The 27,173-nt window shown below is 39.3% G+C and overlaps 1 protein-coding gene across 5 annotated transcripts; it reads left to right on the top strand.

Moving 5' to 3' along the window:
• Positions 1-26,532, top strand: LOC105381792 (stathmin). 5 transcript variants are annotated; one of them, XM_048628905.1, is made up of 8 exons: positions 9,604-9,779; positions 14,957-15,034; positions 18,527-18,693; positions 21,220-21,434; positions 21,740-21,857; positions 22,846-22,986; positions 23,433-23,573; positions 24,207-26,532. In XM_048628905.1, the coding sequence occupies exons 1-8, from the start codon at positions 9,704-9,706 to the stop codon at positions 24,279-24,281; spliced, it is 1,011 nt and encodes a 336-aa protein (XP_048484862.1). In that variant the 5' UTR covers positions 9,604-9,703; the 3' UTR covers positions 24,282-26,532. The 5 variants fall into 5 exon arrangements, with proteins under 5 accessions (XP_048484864.1, XP_048484862.1, XP_048484869.1 ...); XM_048628907.1 differs by lacking the exons at positions 9,604-9,779; positions 14,957-15,034 and adding an exon at positions 1-222; XM_048628912.1 differs by lacking the exon at positions 23,433-23,573.
• Positions 26,533-27,173: the final 641 nt, after the last annotated feature.

Genomic DNA, 27,173 nt, shown 5'->3' on the forward strand with positions numbered 1-27,173 from the left:
GCAAAAATAATAAACCGAGGATTTTACTTCATATCCTGCCGTTTTTCTTTGTTCAAATTGAATTGTTTCTCTAACGGTGCGCGTAACTTTAAAGATTTATCCCGTAATAATAAATGTTATAAACCTTCAGCCATTCGAAGCTTTCGGACCACTCTCAGTAAAATTTTAACAGTGATCCAGTGAAGACTCAAAACAAAGAAATGGAGATCGAAATCAACAAATGTAAGTAAAGTTGTATTTGTTTATTTTCAACACCAACAATGAAACCTATCACATCTTTAACTGTGCCGGTTTAACAAATATCATTAGTATCTTTTTAGTTAGTGTAAGTATTTACTGTTTATCCCTATAGTTACCAAGTTCATGTATTTAACTAAATACACAACCTGAGAGTTTCTGTATTTTTTCTAAATATTGGTCAGCTGTTCTTTGTTGTGTTGTGATTTATTTACCAATCAATGTATGGTACCTATATGAGATTTACCTATGTGTTCACAATTCTTTGTTCTTTAAGCTGTTATTTTCAATTTATAAATTTTACTCAACATGCAGTTCCGTGGTATAAATTACTATTTAAAGGTAAGTTTGTAAGGTAGGTAGTTCAGTAAATATAAAAAAACACTAACGGTTTCCTATTTGATATTTCTTTATGTAGGTACCTATACTCAAGCAAGTTTCCCATAGTTAAATCGTGTCCTACCTTACTTCTCAATAAAACATAATTTTATGCCAAGTTTCCTAAAATTATCTGCATGTGAAATTCTAATTACCAATACCAAGATGTTACTTTTAAATAGTTTTAAAGAATCTGCCTATAAAATTTATACCTAAGTAATTTTAATTTAAAAATTTTAATTAAAATAATCTACAATCAGAATTAATAAAAATTATTCCAAAATGTACCTAATCACCTTTTTTAAGTTTTCGTCAATTTGAACCTTCAACCAACTGATGGTTTATGAAAAAAAGCTACCAGATTAGTTGTTAAAGTTATCATAATTTCAAAAAATCATTAACATGATACATGAATAAATATTTAGAATTTTTGAAAATTAACTTTACTTGGACATCTGATGTGTCTTATAATATCTAGGTATTACCATAGCATTAAATTAAGTATGTATTTCACAAATATTTTAGTAAAAAAATTAAGTTATTTTCAACATTGTCGTAAATAGCTTTGCATGTTCATACAGTAGCGAGCCACAATAAAATGGGATTTCTGTTATACTTATCTGTTATATTAATTAATTATAACGATATGCTTCAATATGTGTAAAAGTACTTATACTAAACTATCTATATATTTTACAAATAAAAAACATAATAATATAAAAAACTTATAATATCATCCTGGCCTGGAAATATTCTACCCTTAATAAACAGGAGTTTATCAAAGGTAGAATATTTCTTTTAGTTCGCTGCCGTCGCCCGGGATGGTTCCGAGAAGGCTGGCAGCGTTCCCTCTCTGTATAGCCAGGCTGATGCGCTGGCTGAGATAGCTGCCAGCCCTCTGGTCCCTTGATACCTCGACCAGGCGCGACGAAAGTTCTTTTACTAATATGACGTCGTTAAGGGCCGCGTGATGTGGCTCGTTGGTCTTACAGCCTAGTCTCAAACAGACAGAAAGTTTAAAGGTGTTGCGGTCCAGCAGTGTGCCCACACTCGCAGATGGAAGGGCCCTCAACCAATGTCCCGACTCCGGTTCGGCAGAAGCCATGAGGCGGGCGCGGTCTGCAGGGCTGGTGGCAGTTTCTAAGAGTTATATTTATTATTAACAATGCTTTGCTGAAAATCTGTAGGGTGTCCTGTAAGTTAACATAAAGACGGCAGGAGTTGATATTCATTTTAAGCAACTTTTGTCAAGTTCCTCCTAACCGTTCCTAACCTCCGGTTAGGGTCTCCCACTCTGTAGGTATATTTTTTGAAATTTTTACTGAAAATTTTAATTTTAATTAAGACCTCATCATCGTCAAGGATCATATCATATTATCATCAATATATCTATCTCTGCGGAAAATATTGATAGTATAATAAATGTCTAAAACGATAGGTAGGTACATATATTATGTACTACATTACAAATTACAACTACTTATACTGAACCGCATGTTCGTTAAAAGCATAAAAAAACGACTGTGTATCTACCGGTTACTGGCCACATACAAAAAAAAAAAAATTAAAGAAATGCGCATTTTGCCGTGTGTCATCTTCCTCATTTAAACTAAAGCCGTTGGCCTGCAAGGTCGTTGTAACCGTCTTCATTATGACTCACTGTGTTTACTTGCTCTAGTCTGCCGGACTGCCTGAACTTATAGCTGAATAAAATGCTTGGACCTTTTATGTACCACCGCGGAAATCCGTATACAAGCTATAACTGCATTTTTTTATTCATTGTTCCATAATCAACGATGTTATTTATTACTCTTTGGGGTAAAATATTTAAATTTTGTATACGATTTTGATGAGAATCCCTCACAATACATGCTGAATTTAGCTCTAGAAACTTGACATGACATTCTCACATTGAGTTGTCTCTTGTCCATTTAGTTATTATCGTGCCCGCTTTATGTAATTGAATATTTTATAAATTCTTTGGATAAATAATACCCGACATAGGATTGGCTCTTACTTCATTGTAAATTAGAATCGCCCTAAAAATACTCACAATACAGCTTAAAATGGCCTAAGCATCCCTAATACAATCCAATTGCGAAATGTAATTTCTGTTACACCCCACGTAATGGACATTTTTGCGTGAAACTTTATTCATTTATTTGCGAAAGACGCGGGCGTACCGACCCACCCCTGTATTCGTGCCCGTAGCTCCACGGCTGATATCATCGTAATGTAAGGGATTCCGTGTTATTTGCTCCTTTCTTGACTTATCGATTTTATAGCTAATACAAAGACGTATTTGCAAAGTAGTCATACGTTACAAGAAGATAAACATTATCCTTGATAAGTTCATGCACGACAAAGGATCTATACCTCGCACTCGTTAAGTCCTTACAAAGATAACAACGGCTATAATTGAATATGTACAATTGTACATGAATAGCAAGCTTATAGTCTACAGACATTTTGCGGCGTAGAAACATTACCGAGACAAATTATAACAGTTATCTCCACAATTCTAGCAAGCGTATTTTTCTGACACGACTTGATTAAAAGAGGAACCGTGCTAAATGACTAACGCTTCATCTCACTCGAAGCCGACGCGCAATTTCTGCCGCAGTATTCTAGGATGAATGTGCTTATTCGAGGTTACTCACCGAAACCTAGCTCTATGCATTAGCTGGATGGTGATTCACCAGAAACTTCGACAGGTCAATCGATCATCCTAATAATAAAACCATTGTTTCGAGCGCTATTCAACTCAAATTGAGTGCATTTAATGCTTCCTACACGGTGACTTTCTATACACAGATATTCCTGTTTTTGCATGAGTCAGGGTTCTTTTAACCGTTGAGAAATGTAATGAAAGCTGTCCCGTGAAGGTTCCATATATGGCCAGAGCGTGGGCGACTCCTCGCGACCTACACGCACTCTTGAGGTACCGAGAACTTCTCAATACTCTTTATGTGTCTCATTATTATGAGTGTGTCGTGTGAAAGTCATCAAAATTATCACTGGCATTTTTTCGGCCGAAATTAGATACCCTTATATGGACGTCATGTTTGAAAAGTAGTTTGAATTTCTCAGCTAAGGTATGTGGCATCGGACATATGGTGTCTATAATTGCGGCTGGGGCAATGGCCGCTGCAACTGAGCGGTCCATGTTAGGAGCAAGCGGTGATAGTGCTCTGTAGGGGATTAAATAGAACAGCTCTCTCGTCCTGCGAACATTGAGATACCGTTTCTATCCGGAGCATGACTTGTCTAAGCACAATATCGACATTACCCTGTACAATAAAATTACTTTTTGGACACAAGTTATTTAAACGTTCAATTTATTTAATTAAATGACAATGGGCGTTTTGGGACCTATGTTCAATAAAGACGAGACATACATCGTTGAATAGCTCTTTTCAAGTGAGCAAAAAAGTATTATGACGACAAATGCGTATAAGTTGTCCATTTTGAAATATATTCGTCGGAAGGAAGTATTTTTCTATGGCATTGCACTCTCTCTTCTGATGACAGTTAGGGCGTAATACACGTAAACACGTATTATTGAAATTGGAAAAATTACTTTCAACTGGTTTTATTTACTGAGATAATAAACAAATATAATATTATATGAAATATGATCATTTTGTTATAAAAATTAAAAATGAATGTGAAAAACTAACAAAAACATTAAAATTACAGAAATAAAATATAAAAACTTTCAGCGCTTCCGTTATTCATATTCTGCAAAAAAATACCTTTTCAACGACGTATCACTCATTTCTATTGGTGCTGGTCCCAGCTTCCATATATTTGTGCCCATCATCATTTATGATGGGACAATGAACTTAAAAATCTGTTAAAATTATAATCTCAAATGACTAATTGGAGTGATTGATTGAGTACTTTCTTTCCTGTTTCTGCGTTGCATTAGTGGCTGGTGATAAATTTCCCAAACGAATTATCTCCCGTCGTCGTCTAGGGGAGGTCCGCACTTTGTTTTACAAGTTGGGGATGCGCCAACATGTCTAATTTTAATAATGTCTTTTCAAGTTTTCACAGTATGAAGTACAAGTAAGAAGACTAGACATATTCCAACCGTATTATTTACAACTGTGTACGAGTATGTATCAGCCGGCCTTACGGCGCAGGGGATGGACAGTTTATAGCTGAAATAAATCCATACTAGTAGCGGTTTTAGTAGTTTTTTACTATAGGTTCTTGTGGTTCTTACTCATGTAAAGGGACGTCTGGTGTTCACGTACGGATTTTTATGTTCGGGTCACTAGACGGTGGACTAGGGCGGTTTAAATCCGTGTAAGCTTTCTTTCCTGCCTTTTAGAATAATTCCAACATACCCTTTATCTAATGAATATTAAGTGTAAAAGAAGAAATTAGGAATCGTCGCTTTGTGCTTATTTTGGCAAGCGGTCGGCCGTAACCAGTCATCTGCAGAAATAACATAGCCGCAGGTTGTATGTTCCCATCGTATCGAAAAGTACATTCTATGTAGAAATATAATTTCTTACTTGGTTATATACTTATTATTGTTTATTATATTTATTTAGGGAAACCCTATTGGTAGGTAAGGTAGTACTAGTACATCTATCATTTAGTGCAATCTTTTCCGAGATCTATTGGAATTTGGTTCTGTATTTGTACAGTTACTTTGGCCGGGTAAAACAGGCGGATCACATGTTGGTAATATCGGCAAGATGCGGCGGATGTCTGCTGGTTCGGTATTGCAATAAGTACAAGACAAAAGTCATCGCATCGGTATTGTGTTTACTCCCCCTCTACTGTTGTTTTTTTTTTACGTACTTCGCATTGAGGAAATACATACTTGTCCCGATTTCATAGGCGCGTGTGTCTCCATCGATTTTGATAAAACATACAAGCTACATTTGAATCCCTTATAAACAATATTGCTGTGAGAGGATAAGGTTATCAAAATAACAAAATTCGCCGTAAATACACTTTTTATGATATTTTCTTCTAACAAAATATAACATCTAGGTACAAATTATATCGGAAAACAAACAATACTAAACCGTAAACTATATAATTGACTATACATGACTAAAGTCCTAAAAATGGGGGAGGCAGCACTTCACATCAGCGTGTACAAATCAGATAAAATAACCCTCAAGAACTCACCCTTGTGTGATTTTTTAACGAATGTCGTATGAGTCCCGTTAATTATAGCCCTTTAAAAGAGGCTCTTTGTAACCACTAACTGCTGATGCTGATGTGTGATGTGCTGACGATGTCGACTCTGAAGGGGGAAAAGTTGCACACTTGCAATCCTCACTCCTTAATCAGGTCGAAGGGCGATTCATAATATAAACTTGCGAATGATGAAAAAGTTCCAGCTACAAAATGTGGCCACCAACGTACCCCAATTTTTAAAACATATAATTTTGAAATTGATAATGATGCGCTGTTAGATGAACTTCAATATTGCGGAAAGTTAGTCTTTTCCTTTAGGAGTAATTGGATGCTATTGTCGCTGGAACTTTTTCATTCATCGCGAGTGTATTTAACATGTACCCAACCTATCTACGTCATCGCTTAGCTTCTCGGGTTCCCTCTGCCCAACACACCTCGTTGTGGTTTCCACATGGTATTGATTCGCGCTGGCCTTGCAGCCAACTTTACCCACATACTTGCCAACAATAAAAACTTTTAATCACCTCCCTTCCCCCTATTTCAACGCAAAGGTTAGTATCGGCATGTTACCTATTTAAAGGTGGCTTGCGATTCCATTAACCTCATAACTGATAAAGAGATTCTTATATACGTAGTGTCTACGTAAGGCGAACAGATGGGCGAGCAGACCGTCTGGCCTTGATCGATCGTGTCACTCGTTTTACTGCGTTTGGCCGAGACTCGAGACACGCGGCTTCTCCTAACACCCCCTTTTATGGACGTACGGGAAGCAGGTTCTTAAGTGCGCACTGCAAAATGTATGGCTGTGCGGAAGCGATACGGAGATTAAAGGTTAAACAGGTCTCGCATTCATGCCGAGTATACATGGTGTCCGTAATCCCAAGCGACGGATACTTGCTAACATCCCAGTAACGGGAGGAAAATCCGCCTGAAAAGGCAGTGAAGGGAATAAAGCTGGAGCCTATCAATTGAATCCGAGGGGCGGGCGATATTGTGGATAATAAAGATGTTGTTATACAAAAAGAGGGTCATTACACTAGGCGGACGGCTGCCCCGCGATCGCGCCGCTTGATATTGCTAGTCATACTAAATTGATGTTCCCGAATACCAAGAGGGTTGGTTTTGATGACTCTTTAATATTTATGAGATAGGCGATAGTCTTGGAGATCCACGGAGGCAGTTTTCCGTAGGTTTTCACTCTAAAATTACTATCGAATGATATGTATTTTCATCGCGTAGTAAAATTCCATGGCGATGTCTTTTTAAAAGATTGGTGGTGTGTTATTAAGCATTCAGAGCTGAAACTTATCTGTCTGTATCTCTTATCATCTGGAAAAGTATCATTGAACGCGATGGCTGCCTCCCCTTGCCTAGTGGCGTTACTAAGTGTGACTTTTCTTAGCACTTGTTGAAGAACTTTTAAAAGTTGCTCTCAGCTTTTATTTTCCGAGAAAAACGTGACTTTGTCCTAGTCACTTAGGAAACCTCAGCTATCTTATGCCACTTTTCGCAAACATCTCTATATCAAGATTCCATGGAAATCAATCAGAATATACGGACTTCATTTTAGTTATAGGTTTGTAAAAATTTAAACTTTGATTATATTGCTGAACGTGGTTTTCATAATGAATACGGAGGGGAACAACTTTCGTACTCATTATAATTTCGTCCACAAAGCCACCTGAGTCTTATTAACGCCTGTTATTTAAATTTGCATTAGCATAATATTAGCCATTTTGTCGACAAATCTGAGGTTATGAGCTTTATTAGGACATTTTCTGTATTTTCTGCTGTTGCTTTTATTTTAATTTTGATGTTACCCAAGAATACGTTCCGTGTGACTTGACATTACGAAAACTAATCCCAAAATAAATAACCTTTAAAAACAGTAAAGCTTCGCTATCGCTCGACAGATGGAACGACATTTCCACCAGTATTGTATAAACAATGCCCAAAGCTGACAAAATCAATACCCTGCCGCCTCCAGCGGGCGCGCGGCTGTCTCCAAATTATATTCTTAGCCAAATCCGGCTGGCACGTGACTCAACTTGTTGCCGGTCGCGGAGAAAATGACATTACACGTAGATATACATACCTCGTGTACCTAGGTAGATTATATGGTGCAAGCGCCAGTACATCGAATTAATCACGCTGGCCCCACGTTGGGCGCCACTCTGCCGAGTGAATTAAATTGCTAGCTTTCTGCTGTTATACTTTCGGAATCATATTCCGGGAAGAGATGAATTGCAATTTCACTAATTGCATTTTAATGTTTTTTTTGTTAGAATGAGTACAGATTTATTTTGTTTTATCGAAGTACTTAGGTACGGTGGCCTGCGCCTAAAAGTATACAGGCGGAGTTTTTAAAATAGCGATAACAAGCTCACAGGCTGCTCAAGCACATCCACATAAACACCACTGCTACACACATCACACACAACACGTCCCTAGGTTTATAAAAGATGTAGCTGGTCCCTTCATCATCAGGGATCGCTATTTTAAAAACTCCGCCTGTATACTTTTAGGCGCAGGCCACCGTACTTATTTCCAATCTATCTTTTGGTATTAATTAAAGAAGGATAATTATTTGCCTCCCAAAAAGGAAAAAGTTTTCCCGGAAACTTATCTATTACCGTGATAATAAATTCATCCGATGTTGAATCAGCTGAATCTGAATAATACTGTCAGCCCATTACAACTTTTCTATTGCCTCCTGAAACAACTGAGTAAGCTTCATTAGACTTTGCTATTGCCATAAGGGTGACTCATTTACGTGGATAGTTAAACTAAAACTTTCTCGGTAACAAAGTTTCGTACGTAGGGCATTTATTATTGAGGGTCGATTAGCGATCGACATAGTCGGTCCGGCTTCGCGTCGCCAAGGGCGGTAATTCCCGTGTTGTCTGTGCATTAGTGCTGCTAAAGTTAGGTCCTGGTATTCCCAGTTATTACCGCAGGGGGAGGCCCCGGGGTTGTTGGCCGCCATCGATCGCCGCACCAGCGCCATGGTGTTACCGGTGCACGGGGCTACGTCGCACACTGCAGGTTTCCACAAGCTAAACTTTTAGGAAGGAAGCCTGTTAAAACTTTACGATCGTATCGCATTTGCGTGCGGCGCTAGACTCCATATTATAGTCTCAGCACCGAAATATTTCAGTAGCCTCTTTCTTGCTTACCCATTTATGAAATTTCCGCTAAACTGAGGCGACGAGTTTATCAACGATGAAAATATTTCAAGTGCAGGAAATCAATCGGAAGTGATTCAAGTGGCGAAACAAGTTCAGCGTGGCGTTGCCGGCTGTTAATTGGCTGCGGGCGGCGGCGCCGAGACGGCGGCAGAACCTCCGCATGGCGCCCGCCGACCCCACTTGCCCCCCGAAAGCTCGCTGTTTTTATGAGCGAGAAGCCCGTCGAGACCCGCCGAGTCTTAAATTAGTTTGTCTTTCCCGGCCCCGGCCGGCGAGTTGCTAAGTGAGGCGAGAGCGCCCAGCATCTGCTGCTGACGTCAAATAATTCGATCAACTCCTTCTGTAAACTTTTCCTGTTCACCAGATTGTCACGATTTTCTCTTTGACTCTATTTAATCAACGGTTGTAGCTGTTAGCAGACTCACAACCATTAATTTCGTCAACATTGATGCCAAATTTACACTTTCAGCCCGGGGAGCTAGGCGCATCCTGTAATGGACGTCTTGGGTGACATTATTTTTCCATTTGGTAGGCTTATTTTCTCGTGCGGGTTATCAAGTTAGGGGTAGCGGGGTAGCGGAGGGTGGGTCCGCATGGCGGGGGCGGGCGGCGCGGTATCGACCGGCCGCCCGCCCCCCGGCGCGGTTCAGTTTCCGGGCGAGAGTCGCGCAGTCCGCCCGAGCCGCGCCGCGACTTGTTTTAACGTTTTAGATAGTCAATTCCAACTAATCATCATGCTGATAGGACTCGTCCGTGACTCTGTTCTGCAGTGCTTCTGCCACTCGTGCCGCGCTCCGGTGCTGCCGGCAGGTCGGGCGCCTCCTACAGTCGCCGGCTTCTGCGACTCATCTTATGTTTGACGTCTTACTACGCCGCAACTGCCACTGCTGAGACAAACACCCATTGACTCTCTTTTCTTTCTGCCTTCCGTAACATTGAATACAAAACACCTCGTGCTTTCAATTTTCCAGAAACTTGGTCCATGTCCTTGTGGAAATCAAATGAAGTTATTCCTTAATTTATTTCATATTCACACTTATTTTTGCATAAGATGACGAAATTCAGAAGTGCAATGCTTACCTAGTATGTAGTCTACTAGTCTAACATCTCAATTGATAGATCTGACCCGAGTATCTTTTTAGGAAATCATAAGGCAACACCCTATTAATAATCAGCCAATTCAGATGAGAGGATTTCAGCAGGCATTTTTTCTGAAAAGCCAGCCATTGTGGATATACTAAAGCGTCCCGGCTTACGTCAAAAAGCCGGCCGGCACGGGGTGGGTGCCGGCACCGGTTATGTAAATGGCATTTGACACAAAGCACGTGGTCCAGCCCCCACCTGGGAGGGGAGGCTGATATAACCGAATTCAGCTGCTGCAGTTTATTTATAGAATCTCTAAGGTTCGAAACTTCTTTCTCGGAAAGAGAGGATTGATTACTTAGATGATGTGCTAGTAACAGATGATTGTCACACCAACCCTCTATGGCTTTCGTCATTCTTAGGTTTCATAACTTGAATTGTTCAATCATTGAAGTTGCAAATTAGAAGAAAATTATCGACAGACTGGCAGAAGTCAGTCGAACCTATTAAAAATACTATTTCTGTACCTAGGGGTATAAAAAGCTAGACTTTGACAGATGTAGTCGGTCTATTGATTTATCATAAAGCTGGTTTAGTGTTTAAGCCTCCATTTTGTATCGTCGCTGGTGCCTGAACACAGTATCTTCACTCCACCATTTTGATTTCAGACGCAGTGCTGAATTTCAGGCATTTTTTCTTCTAACTATTGCTTACTGATCGGCCTACTATGTATTGTCCAGCAACTGTATGCATTAAATATTTTTTGGGTATAGCACCGTCCTCACGTCACGTACCCACTGAACAACAGATGCATGAAGGGGCATGAACAATCCTTAAGGTTCTTTATATTTGTCATAGACTCATAGTGCTGGAGAATTTTTCAAATTTTCCTTTATACATAACTCGTAAAATCTAATAAAAATTACCTGCCACGGCTCTTGATAAAAAGTTGTGGAATTCCAGAACACTTAGCATGGAAATGGTTTTTCAATCGTTCGGAATCGTTCTCCCGGTGGTTCCATAGAATGTGTACTTGAACAAGCCTTATTGAAACTGAGCACGCAACGTTGATTAATCACCGGCTCGTAAACGTTCAGAAATATTGTGCTTTAGAGGCTTTTAAATTTCTATAACGCTTTTATAGGCTTCCACTTCAAATACGGTATATCAGTCTAAAATACCACATAATAAATACATAAACGCATACGTTTATGTTATGCATAATTTATACTTCGTGTAATATGTAATGGACTCATCATTTGGCTTTCAAAAGCCACCCAAACAAGCCATTTGCCTAAATAATAGGGGTCTAACATGTTTGAAATGCTCTGTGTACCTCAGGGTCCAGAATTTGTTTGCAAGTGTTCGAATGAAATTAGTCAACAGCCCATTGTGAAGAGGCACTGAGGGGCTCTTTGGTGGCTGAATTGTTTAGGGTCCATTAACTGTCAAGTTTAATTGACTTAAACAACTTAGGGGTATCCCTCTTCATATTTAGGGTGAGGTTTGATGGGTTCAGTATTGTCAATATCACTTGAACACGGGCATTATCTCGCACCCACAATTGGCTTAATAATGTCATCATCTACTTTTACAAACATTTTGGTTCTTCTTGCCCGTCTGATTCGTCTTTTTGAGAAGATTACCTATATTATTTGCATTTCACTTTAGTAGCTATGACATTATGATGCATTGCAGGTTACTTTAAAGTTAAGAGTTCGTTTGAAATCTGCTGAAAACACTATACCTGGCATCCTTGCTAAGCTTCAGCTACGTGACTTCTTTTGGAAATGCAAATGCAGTTAGGGCTAAATTTTGCGCCGCTGCTAAAACTCGTGAATTCAATTATGTCGTGGTAAAAATTCACCCCTTTCAGTTAAGCGCACGACATGCGTGAAAACACTTTCTTTCACATTACTTTATTCCCGTAGGTAGTAACTTTCGTCCACCTCCCCTTATTTTAAAGTCAGCTTTAAATATTTTATCAGTTATTCGAGTTCATTCGTGCGGCGCCACATTGCCGACGTCGGCTGGTTCCACCGGCAGATCGACAAATTTTGCTGGAACACAGTAAAATTTATATAATTTAGTATTAAAATATCTCGATTTTGCTTTACTAGGGCTTGTTATGAAATCCTTATTTCAAATTTTACAGTTTAAACTTATGAGATCCCAGGTAAATGATGATATGATCAAAGTAGGATATACTTCCATAATATCATCATTTAAAAGGGAACCTCACAGGAGGTGCAGTTTTAGTATTATCATTTATCATATTGAATTACAGTAGTTCTAGTTGATACTGTTCGTTCCCAAACACTTAGGTTCAATACCTTTACAGATATCGTCCATTAACTCCTAATTACTAATTCTACACACGTTGTAAAAAAAAAAACTTTTAAGTAACTCCCCAAAACCCTCGGATAGGAAGATCAGCAAGTTTAATAGCAGTTTAATCTTCGATATCTTTTCCGAACCTTCACCACTTTCTGTCTCGGGGGGCGTCTGCGGCCGTGTGGAGAGGCTTAGAGGCATTTCTGAGGATTACCTGCATTCGTGACGAAAGCTAACATACTGCGGCTCCTTCGGTGTAGCTTTAAAGTCGCGAATGCTATAGTTTTGAACTTTTGGTGAGATTTTCCTAATCGAAGCCATATCGTACCCTCAGGATAATAGAGGCGTAATTCAAAAAACTAAATTGTTCGCAAATCGCAAAAACGATCCGGAAATTTTCTTTTTCAACTTATACAGTATTGATTTAACTAATATGGGTGAAAATTGGGACTATGTTATAATTTATTCATGAAGCCTGGGATGTCTATTTTTTGTTAATATAATAGACGTAAAGCTCTTGTACTATAAATATTATTAAAAAACCTAGTATTGTGCGATATATATGTAGAAGGAATTCATATGATTTATGTAATGTTGTTTCACTCATCATCTTTTTCGTCGTTTCCTGCCCCAATCTACATACCTATACATTCTTAATCCAAATAAGCAAAACACTGTTATCTACCGAATTCCATTGGCACCAGAGAGATTCATCATCGTTCTATAAACCAATAACGTCCACGGTGTCTCCTGATCCTTAAGGATTCCGGTCACGTCCGCGCCTCTCATCTCTTGCTGTCACACCCCGCCTTATTACCTCGCAACTATTACCGGGACCCCAGACATGAGTACGGGGATACCTACTAAATAGCGATTTATACCCCCAACATATTTCCCAAACCTGTGCTTCAGTTTTATTACAATTTTCGGTTTCCAGAACTGTTTCGGCCGAACCAGGGTTTCTTCGCTCCCCTCTTGATTAAAGCTTATTATGCCCAAATTACAGGGCTTTTGGTTGGCTGTAAAAACTTTTTTGTTTGAATGTTTTGGTGGTTTTGTCATTTTATATCGAAAAGAGTGGTGTTATAGTTTTGATATAAAATATCTGTTTTATCATTCTGTGGGACCGTAGATTAGAAAAGAAAATCCAGAGGTGACATTCATATAAATAGTTTCTTTCATAGGTTACATTTAAAGTTGATTGAACTCAACTGTAAAATATAGAATATTCGTCATGTCATGTTGCTGTGTCGATATGAAATTTGCGTCGCCCGATCTCACAATCAATAATCCCATGTTCGGTGTCACGCAACACCGGCATCGATTGCTGATGCATTACGTCTGGCCGGCGCTGTTCAAATAAACATTAGGCAGCGGAATTGTCCGCTCGTAATCGTTTTTCGATTGTCGATATCCCGAGTACCACACCTAGGCATTGTCGCTTTTATGTCAAGGGTAATAGGAGTTTTTGGTTGTATGAACCCTTGTTCGTATGGCTTGTTTCCACAATGGCGGGTGTCGATACCTGTCGCGGTCTGGCTTCATTTGTTTCATCCCCCCGGGAATCAGTGTTTATGGTGATTAAAACGATCCATCCCGACAAGTGCGCTACCGGATATTTGTGGTGTTTTGCTTGAATCTATTTACAGTAATGTACATTACGGTACATCCGCTAATGGAAACGTACTGTTTGGGGAATTTGTTTTTTCGTTATTGCTATTCAGACTCTAAGTAGGGGTTGCAGTCATAACGTATCACAAATATTAAATAAATCAAACAAGATACGGGAACAGATACCTAACAGTCTAACTATGAAGAATCTAACTTCGGGATTGTATCTTCGGTTGAACAGCTAGCAATACTAAAGATTGTACTATTAGGTCTTCTGTCGCCATCGTAATTAATAAGTTTTCGTTCAATCAATACTTTTTACGAGATTTTGTCATTTGAATGAGATTCCTTTCAAACCTTCATTTAATGTCCAGCAAAAATAGGTTACTCAATTTTCTGAAAGAAAGTTCGTCTTTCACCAACTCCCTATTAATCCTAATTCAATAAGGTCTGAATTTGTTGTGCCTTGATGGAAAAGGGATAGAATGGACTAAAGTATTTAGGGTTTATCAGGTGACCTTTTTGGTCAAAGATCTTGCCAGTCACCCGCTATTATTAAACATGATTAGATGACCTTTTCCATTCGGTGCGAACTACCTGTACCTATTCAAATGTTTAAAGATATTTATTTTTATTACCAAGACAAGGAACTGGCTTTTGTATCTAGAACATACTAAAAACTGCTACTATATTTACAGTGCAGAAGAACTAACTTCAAATGATTAAGAATCTGAAAAATTCCGTTCCGTTCACTTCCATTTGGTGACATACATCTACCACTACTCTTCTGACAATTGACAGCAAGCGATAGCACTTATGAACTAATAAATCATGATCATGTAGACGACACACCTAAAACAAAACAAAAGAACATGGACCAAGGTTCTCAAAAACCAAATCTCAGCAGTAGGCAGTTGTCAGCGTGGTGACGGCACCCGCTGACCAGTGTTCCTCCACAGCGCACCGGAGGTCAGCGCCGGCCAAGAAGCCCGTCGGCAAGCCGCGGACCAAGCAGCCCAAGAAGGTTAAGTTTATCAGTAAGTGTCTGCGGTGTTCTGTCCACTTCTGAAGTCACAAGTAACGTGGTTGTCTGAAATGAAGACTCTGAATTCTTGTAGTTTTGTCAGTGCCTGCGAAGTTCTATCCCCGCCATGCAGCTATGCTGCGATGATGGGAAAGAAATCCGTTTCCACTAGTGCTATGCTATGTGCATGTGCACCTATGAATAAGATTAGTGTGTATCAATCGCATCACATTTCTGGTGGAAAAGTACCCAAAAGTTATGAGGAATGTGGTTGTGTAGTGAAGACTGAAGACTCTGAATTCTGATAAGAAGTCTGATGGAACGTTTGCTAACGGCACTGGGGAAAATAATTATGGTTTCTTGTGGATTTGTGTTTTTGTGCCGTGAGCTCGAAGTTGTGGGATGATTGCAACACCGCAATAGTTGAAATATCGTGTTTGTACCTCTAAAGTGGTTATAAAGACCACAGAGGATCGGAGTATTCTTTTTCTTTATTTTACTACCAAGATTTACCTCTCTAAGAGGAAAGATGCGGGGTCTTATCAATAAACCATGCACAAAGTTAAAGTAAATAAAAGAGATACCTATAAGGTAACGCTACTGAAAATGAATAAAGGCTGAGTTATATCTGTGACTAATTTCCTAACAGACTCATTTTCCCATACCGTTTATTATGATCCACAACTTTGTTATGACGCCCTTATTGTATCTTTTACGATATTCTGTCGATCATAAACTTGCCATAAAGCCGTCTGTCTAATAAAACTAGAATATACTCAGCAAACCACCCAAGCACCTAGGGAAGGTGGTTAAGATATCCACGTAGATTTTCCCTCGTATTTTTTAAATTAAAAAGGCGAGGTGAATAATCATCTTCAGAGTCTTTGTTTGGCGGGTCTCCTTTGTTTGAGCGTCACGTACAAACTTCATGCATACTGAATATAAGTCGGCTGCCGCAGGTGTAAGTGCAATTTCCGTGTGACTCATCCGCCGGGGGCTTCCCCGGAAGGGAGGAGGGTGGAGGGAGGGTGCTATCTCGAAATATGACGGAAGGAATTAAAAATTCCTTTATTTTCTTGTGCTGCATCTGCATCAAAGTTTTTCGTGGTTTTTTCATTTCTATTTTACCACAAATACTTACCGCACTTTGACGGTTGGGTGTACTTTATTTACCCAGCATTAAGGTGAGGCTTTGCTGAACCCAAACATACTTATCCCTCTTTAATAACTTCGTTACCTCCCCTTATTGTCGTCCCGGTCACGCACGGACGTGTGCGCAAAAAATATACGCTATCCCTCGCGAATGTACACCCCCCCCCTCCCTTCAGACTCAAGGATGTCTGCCCCCCCTCCACCCCTCCCGTGTCATAATTAAACAACGCCGTCTCTTAGAGGACAGGAACCCTTCACGACCTTAATGGTCCGACCTTGAACATGAGAACAAACTTTTAGACAAAAGGGCCGTTAGCTTTTTTAAATTTGGGAAGTTGAATTAAGACTAGGGGCGTTGAGCGTAATGAAGTGACTCAGTGGCTTTGTTACGGGAATTTTAAGTTAATAAGTGACTGTAACAATGTTTGCTTTCCCTCCGCCTTGTTTTAGTTAGACGGGGTGTAAATGGAGGTAACATGGAAAGCGTTTTGTTATTTAAATGAAAATGCCGCCGGGCGTACGGCTTGGTATTTATCTTTTTCATTGTGCGAGTCGTCCCGCAAGCCCTGGCCTGCTAAGTAAATAATAAAACTATTAAATTTATAGCGAGGTTCCATAGCTCATATATCTCGTTTAGTTTGATAAATATGAAAAATACTCATGTAAATTCCTTCCTAACCAGGTCTTCTGTGGTGCCCTTTTCACTATTCAGGAAAACTATATTGGATTCGTATACTTACATATTTGTCAGTCATTGATGCGAGAAGAAGCTTACAGAAGATTTGTACAAATTGTCAATCTCCTCCGATGTTCCGTGTTAGGTAATCTATATTAACAAGACAGAGTGATCTCCGTGATGAAGTCGTGAACCAATTTTCCAGTCATTGAGTATGTAGCTCATCCTACCTCTAGCTACTGCTCCAAATTAGGAGCTATTTAGAGCAGACTTAATTTAGGTTTTCATTAGTCTCTAATCGATTCGTCAATGTAATTATGACTGGGTTAAAAATTAAATTTCAGGAGAATTGGGTCATATGATCGAAGCATTCCAAGTTAAGAGCATATTATTATGTTCTAAATGTGTCGAGGAAGCTAGATCATTTAATATTCATAACAATGGACAACATTTCATTTTCTTTACCCTATATTTTTATTAGTTATTCGGAAAGTTTATAGAAAATTAGTGGACCCGTATTTTTTTATTTTGTATATACATAAATATTTGCATGTTATTTTTAACTTTAAAGTTAATTATTTTAAAACCGGAAGTGACGTCACATATTAGGCTCAATTTTTATTTTTGTCTATTGCCTGAGTCTTGAAAAAAAACATAAATGACACTGACAAGTGACATTTAAACTTTGTTTACATGCCAACCAACAAATGGGTCATTTTCAAATGACATTGATATTTCTAATGATGGAAAGTAGGTACTTATCATGTAAAAAAATAAACAGAAGCATTTTTTCAGCTGTGTATGCGGTGGCATGCTCTGGGACATATTATATAGAGGTCATCTCTTAATAATAAATAAAAAAAATAGTCAGAAAGTGTCAGAACCGAATTAATGAAAATGACCCAAATAAACAACAACGTCACGATAAAACGTCAACGTCAATCAAAAATGAAAGTGACAGTTACTTTGTTTTTAAATCTATAGGCTTTGATCATCAAAATGCATCGCACCTGATGCATGACGTCATCAGCACTTTTTTACTATTTTATGATTTTCTCGAAAATGATACATCCAAAAAATACAAAAACATTGTTTTTGTGGCCTTTAGAGCTAAATCTCGAAATGGTTTTCGATTTATAGCAGCTTTAGTTTTTTGAAATGTTGTCCATTGGTTCCACCTTCATTAGAACATACTCGTACATAACTTGGGCTGAAAATGAAAAAGTATTTGGGATTTACTATGGTTACAGACTTCAGTACAGTCGAGCGAGCTAAGAGTTCAAACAGTGCTCAGCATAGCCCGCATGTCTTAGTTACACACGGCAAAAAGCCACATAACAATTTTTTTATTGAAGCTCTCTTGTCATATACATGAGAATACCTATAATTAATCACTCCCAAACTTAGGGTCTGTACTGTACATTTGACTGAGAATCGGTGTGATGAGAGCCTGCAACACATAGAACACCTGCCAGAATGGAGAAGAGCGCTGCTGTCGTTATAGCTACGCAGCATTTTAATATTGTGTCCTAGGGTTCGTAATGTACATTTAACTGCGAATCGGTGTAATGCGAGCTCGCATCACATAAAACACCAGAGGAGAAGACTGCTGCTGTCCGCTACACAGCATTTTATTATTCCATTTACAACCCCTAACATTTCCCCCCTTGTCCTCAGCGACCGAGATCCGCTGCCAGGAGATGTCGAAGGGCGGGCTGGCCTACGAGGTGATCCTGGCGGAGCCGGTGGGCGCGCCCGCCCCCAAGCGCGCCGACTCGCCGGAGAAGTCGCCCACTGTGGAGGAGATCCAGGAGAAACTCAAAGCGGCTGAGGAGAGGAGACGTGTAAGTTTTGTGGACATTTTTAATCACCGACAAAGAGTGATGTGTGATGGTTAGCTACCAAACGGCAAAATCGATTTTCGATTTGTTTTTTTCGGTCATAGGTAGGTAATGTTATCCCGAGTGTGCTTTTAGTGTTGAATGTTGGTTATGTTACTTCGGGATGGTTATAGGTTGGGACTTGCAATGGGAGGACAGTGGTGGAGTCCTTGGGAGAAGCTTATGGGCCGGGCTACAGGGTGATAATGTTCATGATAGGAGATAGAAGTATTTCAAAATTAATATTTCATCTCACGTTAATCGGTAAATTCTCGATTCTTACATTTTTAGCCTTTTACATTCATCGGATCTTGTCAGTACCTATATCTTATTCCTATTACAACCTCAAATCATGATGTCTCATCCCAGATAAAGGTGTCCCTGAAAACAAATTGGGTCTCTCCGTAACTACGAAATAACTTTGAATACAAAAGCATTAACATTCTGATACGCAGACGTTGAAGGACTAATTCATCTTGCAAACAGCCCACGACTCCACAAAACTAATCTAGACGGAGCGAAACTAATATCCAACGCATTTGTAGAACAAGTTTAAGGGAATAATGTTGTTGTTTCGAGTAAATCTACCTTCACCGGCTGTCTGGAAATGCCTGAATTTAGCTTAGAACTAGGTTACTTCGACAAGAAACAAGGAGTTGGGTCATAATGCGTCGGCGTAGTTATGCTGCTAATTTGTCTAACTCCTATTCATTGTCTCCAGACGAAAACGTTTGAATTATTTACGTTTCTACATAAAAGATATGTAGATAGTACTTATACATATTGTAGGTTAGAACTGTAGAATAATTTAAATATCGTAGACCATAATGACCAAATAGTTCCGTTAACCCGTTGCCGTTGTTTTATTCCCCACTTCTAAATAGAGGGATGTTATTTAACTATGATAGTGGGAGGGTAATTAGGTGTCTTTGGAGCTACGAAACTGGAGGGCATACTATTTCAATGCGATATATTTTATCAAATGGTTTCATAAAATCGAACTGTTCTAAACTACACATGAGACGAGCGGCGGCGCAGTGTTAAATTTCTGAATAATTTAACGTGGTACTGTTATGGATATACATATAGGATGTCGTTGCTGTAATGTGTCGTATAAATTTGGCTCTGTAACTTTCTCCGGCATTACGCGGTAATAACGCCGCAAATATACAGACATGTTTCGCCGAATTGGAAACAGGCTGCGGAGGAATAATGTATGATATAGAGGCCAATTACGTGACACGAGAGGACGCCAACCTGACCTTCATCTTACCCCGGAGCCGCCGGCTGTTTTGACAGAAGAATAAGTTATTAAAACTCAATTTCTTTCTTGCGTATTCCCACCTGCCTTTACATCAAGATAAATCCGAAATAGCACACCTATCTTGTTAATATTATATCGGGGTTATATGGCTGGGAATATTCGAGCTACGGTATTTCTCATTTATCATTCTAGATGCAATCTCTATCAAGACTAACACCCATATTCTTAGTCACTTCCATTCCTTATAATTTCCTTGACTTAAGGTTTCTTCCTTAATTCGGTAGCTATAGTCGTAAAAAGTCTCCTTCACTTAAGCATTTCCTTACTCAAGGTTTTGGAATGAACTGTCAAAGTGAAGGTACCTCTTGAGCTACCTTATAGATACTCAAGGATAGAAATGGCGGAGTTTGACGAATTTATTGAATACGTTTTAGGAGAACCATATAATTTCTTGGCACGGCGATACATAAGGGATGCTGAAAACCCTTTCGAATTTTACAATGATACGGAATTTCAGGGACGGTTTCGATTTAGCAAAGCGAGTGTTATAAATCTGCTGATGCCTCTATTATTTGTAAATAATAAAAGAAATCGCCGAGGCCTTCCACTGCCGCCAGCTTTGCAAATTGTGTTGGCCTTACGGTTTTATGCTACCGGAAATTTCCAAGTAAGTCATAGGTAATACTTACCATTTATCCATTTTTTATGCGTTTCGTTACTGCATTTTTTTTGACATTGTTTGAAGATTTGAAGTTATTTATTCCGTGTCATAGATTGTAGCACCTGCGTAGAACGAAATGTGTTGATAAATCTCAAGAAAAGGAGTCGTATTTCTACCATAGACAAAAGAAAATGAGACCGGAAATGATTTAATTAGCTATAGAACGTAAAAAAATCCTAAGCGAAATGTTTCTAGCTTCCTTTTTGAAGGAATGTCAAAATACCGACTTAGAATACCGATTTGAAGTGTTCTGTGAGAGATCCCTTATGGCATCCTTCAACAAGTGAAGTAGAATCTTAAGTGAAGGAAATGACTTAGAATATGGGTGTAAGGAGTTAGGTAAAATATCGTACTATGTATGTATCGAATTTTAGGTTAGAATTAGAAATCACCTTTCGCTTCCATTATGGAGTTGTAGCTACGAAACATAACAAACACAGATTCCTATGCGTTTTACTTTTAAACTAAACGGCAAATATAACAACCCACTTCCCTTACCTTGCAGAGTCTGGAAGCGAGCAAGATGGCGGCGATCGCGTCCAAGATGGCGAAGATCGAGGAGGCGTCGCGCATCCGCAGCGAGCAGACCAACACTTTCATCTCCAGCACCAAGGAGGCGCTGGACGCCAAGATGGAGACTCATGAGGAGAAGCGCGAGGCCTACATCAACGAGCTGCGGGCCCGCCTGAAGGACCATTTAGAGGGGGTGGAGAAGACCAGGTATGTGGAAGCAGATGTTAGTGAACCTCTTGATGAACTACCAAATGAAAATTGTCAAAAACCCGATCAAGCCTTCCAAGATTCTGTCTTGCCGGAACAAAACGTTTATGGTACCAGCGGAAACCACAGTTGGATTATTACTTAGGTGTTTTATGCCATTATCTATCCATGAACTTTAGAGAATCATTGTGAGGGTCTATTTTAGGACAGGCAATTCGACAAAATAGGGTTAAGGGTCCCTTTTGTCTACCCCTCCAGAACTCTCAATGATGTTTCTCCCTACAATAACACCTGCTCTCCCCAAGGTTGACGCTGGAGCAGCAGACGGCGGAGGTCTACAAAGCTATTGAAGACAAGATGAACACGGCGGCGGCGCAGCGCGACGAGAACATCAAGAAGATGCTCGAGCGCCTCCGCGAGCACGTGAGTAGCAGTCTTGTGCCGTCGTGTTAGAGATCAGTGTTGTGTGCTCCCTTTGTGTGTGTGAGAGAGATGGGTATATTATCAGTGTTTTAGAAGTTAGATGTGCGGGGAGACTAAACGGATTTTTTATGGCACCTCGAATAGAGATATCTGTGATCGTATCTCAAAAAAAGGTCAAAAAGTATTATTAATCATAAAGAAACAAAAGATTGCACTAGTATTGCCTCAGTGCTTATGTCAATGTTAGGTATACAACTTATTCATGGCACCTTTACACCTAATTTGCATTTTTAGTTAATTCATTAAGGGCGTCTTGCACAACAAAGTTAAATAAAATTAAATAGTTTGTCTCTTGCTCTGACAGTATAATGTCAGAGCAAGAGGTCATAGTTTTAATTTTATTTAACTTTGTTGTGCAAGACACCCTAAATCTTGTCCCGTTTTTCTCAGCCAATGCCAGAATGATTGTTTGTGTGTGTGTGTATTAAATTGTGTTTAAAGGTTTACTTGAATAACCAACGATTACTGTAATGACCCCTCGTTGATTGATTGATAATCGCTGATTAAACTTTGTTTCTAATGATGATCTAAAAACAAAACTTTCTGTAGACCTTTATACTAATGTACTAGTGTTCCATTCTCATTAAAAACTGTTGCATACTCCCTTGGTATTTAAACTCTTTGTACCAAAACAATCGTTGCATTTATATTTTCATACATAACGAAAACCAAGAAAGTCTACAACAGTGATTCCACAAGGCCCGTTCATTTCTACACTAGGCCATACAATAAGAAGTCACCATAACCCTAGTACCACCATCTATATGCGACTTAATACAAAATTCCTACAAGCTATTTCGCATTGAACACCACCTCAACTTAACCGCATCGCTTTAAGACCGGTTCAGCTACTCCTTATTCTACGGCCGTAGCAAACAAACGGGCCCTCCACGCATCCATTCACTCTATGTCGTCCGCTTAACGCTAGGAGGAGCAAGTGCGCAAGGTGCGTTCCGGCAACCAGGAGCGCTTCCAGCAGCTCGAGGACTCCATCCAGGCCAAGCTCACGCAGGCGGCCGGGCGCCGGCAGCTCATCGAGGCCGAGCAAAGGGAGAAACTGCGCACCTATGTGAGTTGGCTGAATAGGATAGTGGCCTTTGCCAGAAAAAAATGGGGGGCATAGAGTAGGAATGTTGTGTCCACAGATAAGTTTTTTGTAGTCTCAGAAGAATGCCTCTAAACGTTAACGTATCGAACGTTTGAGTTGTTATTTGTTATGAGCAAATGAATATTTAGGGAAACTGCAATCCATCTATCATCAACAGTTATGATTTTAGTTACTTAATTATTTTACCTTCATTTATATGCTTTAGATCTAATTTTATTGTAAGGGAAAGATTCTTCTTAGAATTATTCTTATTTACATTAATTATCTTTAAAAAGTTAAATTAAATTGTATATTTTAAGGAGAATCTACTCCTTCTCTATCAACTTTCAAACTCAACCGCATTTTATTTAGTTCCGCCATTTTGTTTCCGTTGATCATCCATTTTGTTTTCCATCATCTCACGCTAGAACTCGAAGCTAGCGGACGTGCGCTCCACAATGACGGCCAAGGTCGAGGAGATCACCAAAGACATTGAGACCAAGTTGACGGCCGCCGAACAGAACCGAGAGAAGGAGATACAGAAGAGACTGGACTTCGTTAAGAAGGAGGTTAGTTTTGTGTTGCAAAAACTCCGAAAGGGATATAAGGGGATAGATGTCGATTTTGGTACAATCAGTACACTTTTGTGCCTTATCAAACTCAGAAATCGCCTATTCATATTTAATCATATACTTACACGCTGAAGTTTTGTTAGTTGGTCAAGGTACAAAATTGTATATCTAACAACTTTCAGTTAGCTACCTAAGCTGGCCATACCTTCACGCAAGCATACCTCTTATCAACTTTTGTTCTATGGCTCTCATAAAAGTCAGACAGCAAAAGCCGTTTTTTGCAACAGTCTAAGTTATAAGAGACGTTTAGATGTCCCTTCGCTTTCAGTGTAGCCACTCTATGTTCATCTTCATCACTGTCATAGTTGCTTTGTTACCTCAATATTTCCTTCGTCAGAATATTATCCTTTCCTAAATAAAATTTGTATTCTTATGCATGAATAAAACCCCAGCCCCTCTCTACTGTCTATTGTGAGCTCCTATCAATTCTTATCAATAGTATACTTTACTGTCATGATGATAGATCAGATATTTATTTCAATAACCTCTCACTTCCTAATCCTCTTCTCTATAAAACGCCAAGTTACTTTTACCATACAGATTTGAACATGATCCTTTCTGTGGTTCCAGGAGCGGCGCGCCGAGCTGGTGCGGCAGAACAAGAGCGCGCGCGCCGAGGCCGACCCCGCCCCCACTTCCGGCTAGACGCGCCATCGCTTACACTGACTTCCGGGACGCGCCATAGACTAGCACACCACAGACAAGCGTCGCCAGTGGCGCCAATATCTGCTTGCTTGTCATTTTTGAGTTTCCAAATTTAAATTCGAATTTTAAACTGTGCAAAGGCAACGGTCGGTATGACAAGTTTGCAGGTATTATTGGAATGTTGTTGTATACTTTTGACGCCGTATTCCTTGTTCGTTTATATGTGCTACAGTCTCGCCTTTGATGTTGTTTGGGTGGTTATGGATATGGCGTCAAAAGTATCTAGTGGTTATGCAAAGTGGGATTCAATGTAAGCGGCATATCAAACCAAATACAAGCCGAACGAAATTATTGAGTCTAGCTAGGAGCCATCTCGGTTTACTGTCAGAATACTGAAAGTTTAAGGAATTGAGTTGAACTAAACACGTTGAGTACAAAAGAGGTAACTCTCAAACACAAGCGTACAATGTCTTGACTGAATATCGCACAAATAAGGCGGATTTGTTGAGGATCGGTACTTTATCTTTATGATTATTTAAATCGCAGCGTCAGTGTAAGTAAAAGAGCGCCGCCAATATGGACGTTCATAGTTGGTGCAGAGAGGGAAATGTCTCTCAAGTACTTATCTCGGTTCCATATCACGTTTGTATTGGATGAACTTACGTTAAAAGATTGCATAATATTCATTTTGTATCGTAATTTTTCATGCAAACTAATCTCATTAATTCGTAAAAAAGTTTACTTTCCATAAATGTATTATTTCTTCCAAACTTCACCAGTTATCGCAGTCATACCCATGGCCTATGTAAAAAATCGTGTGATCTCACGTAGCAACAGCTTTAGTCAAACCTATTATGTACTGGAGGGCGAATGAAGTCGAAGATTAAGATGGATGAAACTATCTTTAGTTGTTAGTCATATAATTATATCATTAATTTTAATGTTTATTATACGCAGCAGTATTTTAGGGAAATATAATCTCGGTAATTTTAAGTTCGTCCCATATAATTATACATACCTATGTAACATTTAACATTTACTTTTTCCGTTACGCTACTGACTGTCTATTTTTAAATTTTAATAACACGTTGTCGATTAGTTAACACGGTAGGTGGAGGGCCAGCCATGAGCTAAGTCTCTCGAATTTTAATGTTTTTATTCTCAACAATTTAAGACGTTAGTACAATTTGATGTAGTCTTGATTATCGTGACTTAGTTACTGGATGGCCCTTTTTAGTTCGCAAGGAGGGGGCGCCACCGTCGCTCCGTGGCTCATGTTCTCTTTATTACCACATCATTTCATGTCATCAACAATATCATCACTTATTTTCACAATCACAGTCGAACAATAAGAAAATGCAATAAGTCGGAAACAAATAGACGAAACGAATCAACGGAAGTGCCTCAGTATTTTTCATAATCGGCTCACTTGTGACGGAATATATCAGATGTAACTTAGAAACTGCCTTTCATAGCGTTTTTATATTTTTTTAAAGTTAGACGGGGCGTGTGGGTGTAGTGATGGTGTTTGGACACAAGCTGCTTCTGTGATGTCGCTGGAGTGATGCGAGCAGCCCTCAGGGCGTGTAGTGAATGTATGCGTCGAGAGGTGTGGGCTTCACGCGGGGTCGGCTTACGACGGAGAGGGAACGGATAGTATTTTATAGTATATTTTTGGCATTCATTTAGCGTCGGTCTGTTTTAAAGATAATGATAATAATTGTATATATTTATAAGAGATGATGTATCTTGCTTGTGCGGCGAGGCTTGCGCTTGCTCTATGTTAACGAACGCTGGGAATAGGTGTAAAATAAAGTAAGGGAGTAAATGATAATTTTAAAGTAGCAGTGCAGCCGAAAGTCGACCTTACCACTTCGGCTTAGGAAAAAGGTGCACGCCACTTGAAATGTATCCTACTGTAGCTTGATTCTCAGAATGACATGAATAACCTCTATGACCAATTTGCCTTGAATAATGTGTAGCATTTTAGAACTTTACGATCTAAAGGAATCATGAGATGCAACAATGTAGCTTTCTGATGAAGTATTGTTTTTCACTTTTTTGCGTACTACTCGTCGCCTCCTATCTCTTATTATAATGTTATTATTAATAATTAATTATGTATGTTAATTTTATATTTTATGTAATTGATGTGCTTCAGTTTGTGAGCTATATGAACATTGCTGGTTGAAGTGCAGGCAACTTTTGTAGTTTCATTGTCGTATTGAATAAAGTCATAAATTACAAAATATTCTGGTCGAGTTTTAATTTATTTCATACCTTCAAATAGGAAATATTTTGCCTGAATTAAGCAGAACTAGTCAAGAGTATTTTCCCCGTATTAAATGAAATATGTAAATAGTGTAGTTTTGCTTTATGACAAGATAGCTAGGCAAACCGTTAGCCCGTTCGAGAAATCCTCAGGAGATCGAGGTTTGCATAGAATATTATAACTAGGAGGTTTGTTCTCGAGAGAAGAGAGATTGCCGCAAACGTAGCGTGGTTCACCCTTCTGTCCGAAGGAATGACGTGACGACCGGGAGTGGTCCAATGACGAAGGAATAAATTCGTCATCGGTCATTGGAGTGGTCATAGGCTGAGCGTAATGTACTTAGTTACGACACCCTAAGGGTAAAATAACATTGTAAGTACAGATTGCATACCATAAATAAAGGTTTTGCACCGTTCCTTGGGTGAGGTGAGGCCTGAGTGTTTTTATTCTCGTGCCTGTGCACAGCAGTGGACGATTACGAGCTGATGATGATACTAAGCAAATTATGTTGTGTTCAGAATAATAACAACTTCGAACTTGTTTTTTTTATACACAATTTTTAAACTGGCAATAAACGGCTCTAGTGTTGTGACAGTTTACTAAGTTTAATTTAGTCGAGT

This window comes from Plutella xylostella, chromosome 4 (genome assembly GCF_932276165.1).
Source record: "Plutella xylostella chromosome 4, ilPluXylo3.1, whole genome shotgun sequence".
Taxonomy (NCBI): Eukaryota; Metazoa; Arthropoda; class Insecta; order Lepidoptera; family Plutellidae; genus Plutella; species Plutella xylostella.

Bases quoted from the DNA above. Each gene is read 5' to 3' on its own strand.
- LOC105381792 (XM_048628905.1), top strand. From the start codon at position 9,704: ATGCTGATAGGACTCGTCCGTGACTCTGTTCTGCAGTGCTTCTGCCAC. The intron at 15,035-18,526 runs GTAAGTGTCTGC...CCTTGTCCTCAG, and splicing joins CAAGAAGGTTAAGTTTATCA to CGACCGAGATCCGCTGCCAG. The intron at 18,694-21,219 runs GTAAGTTTTGTG...CTTACCTTGCAG, and splicing joins CGGCTGAGGAGAGGAGACGT to AGTCTGGAAGCGAGCAAGAT.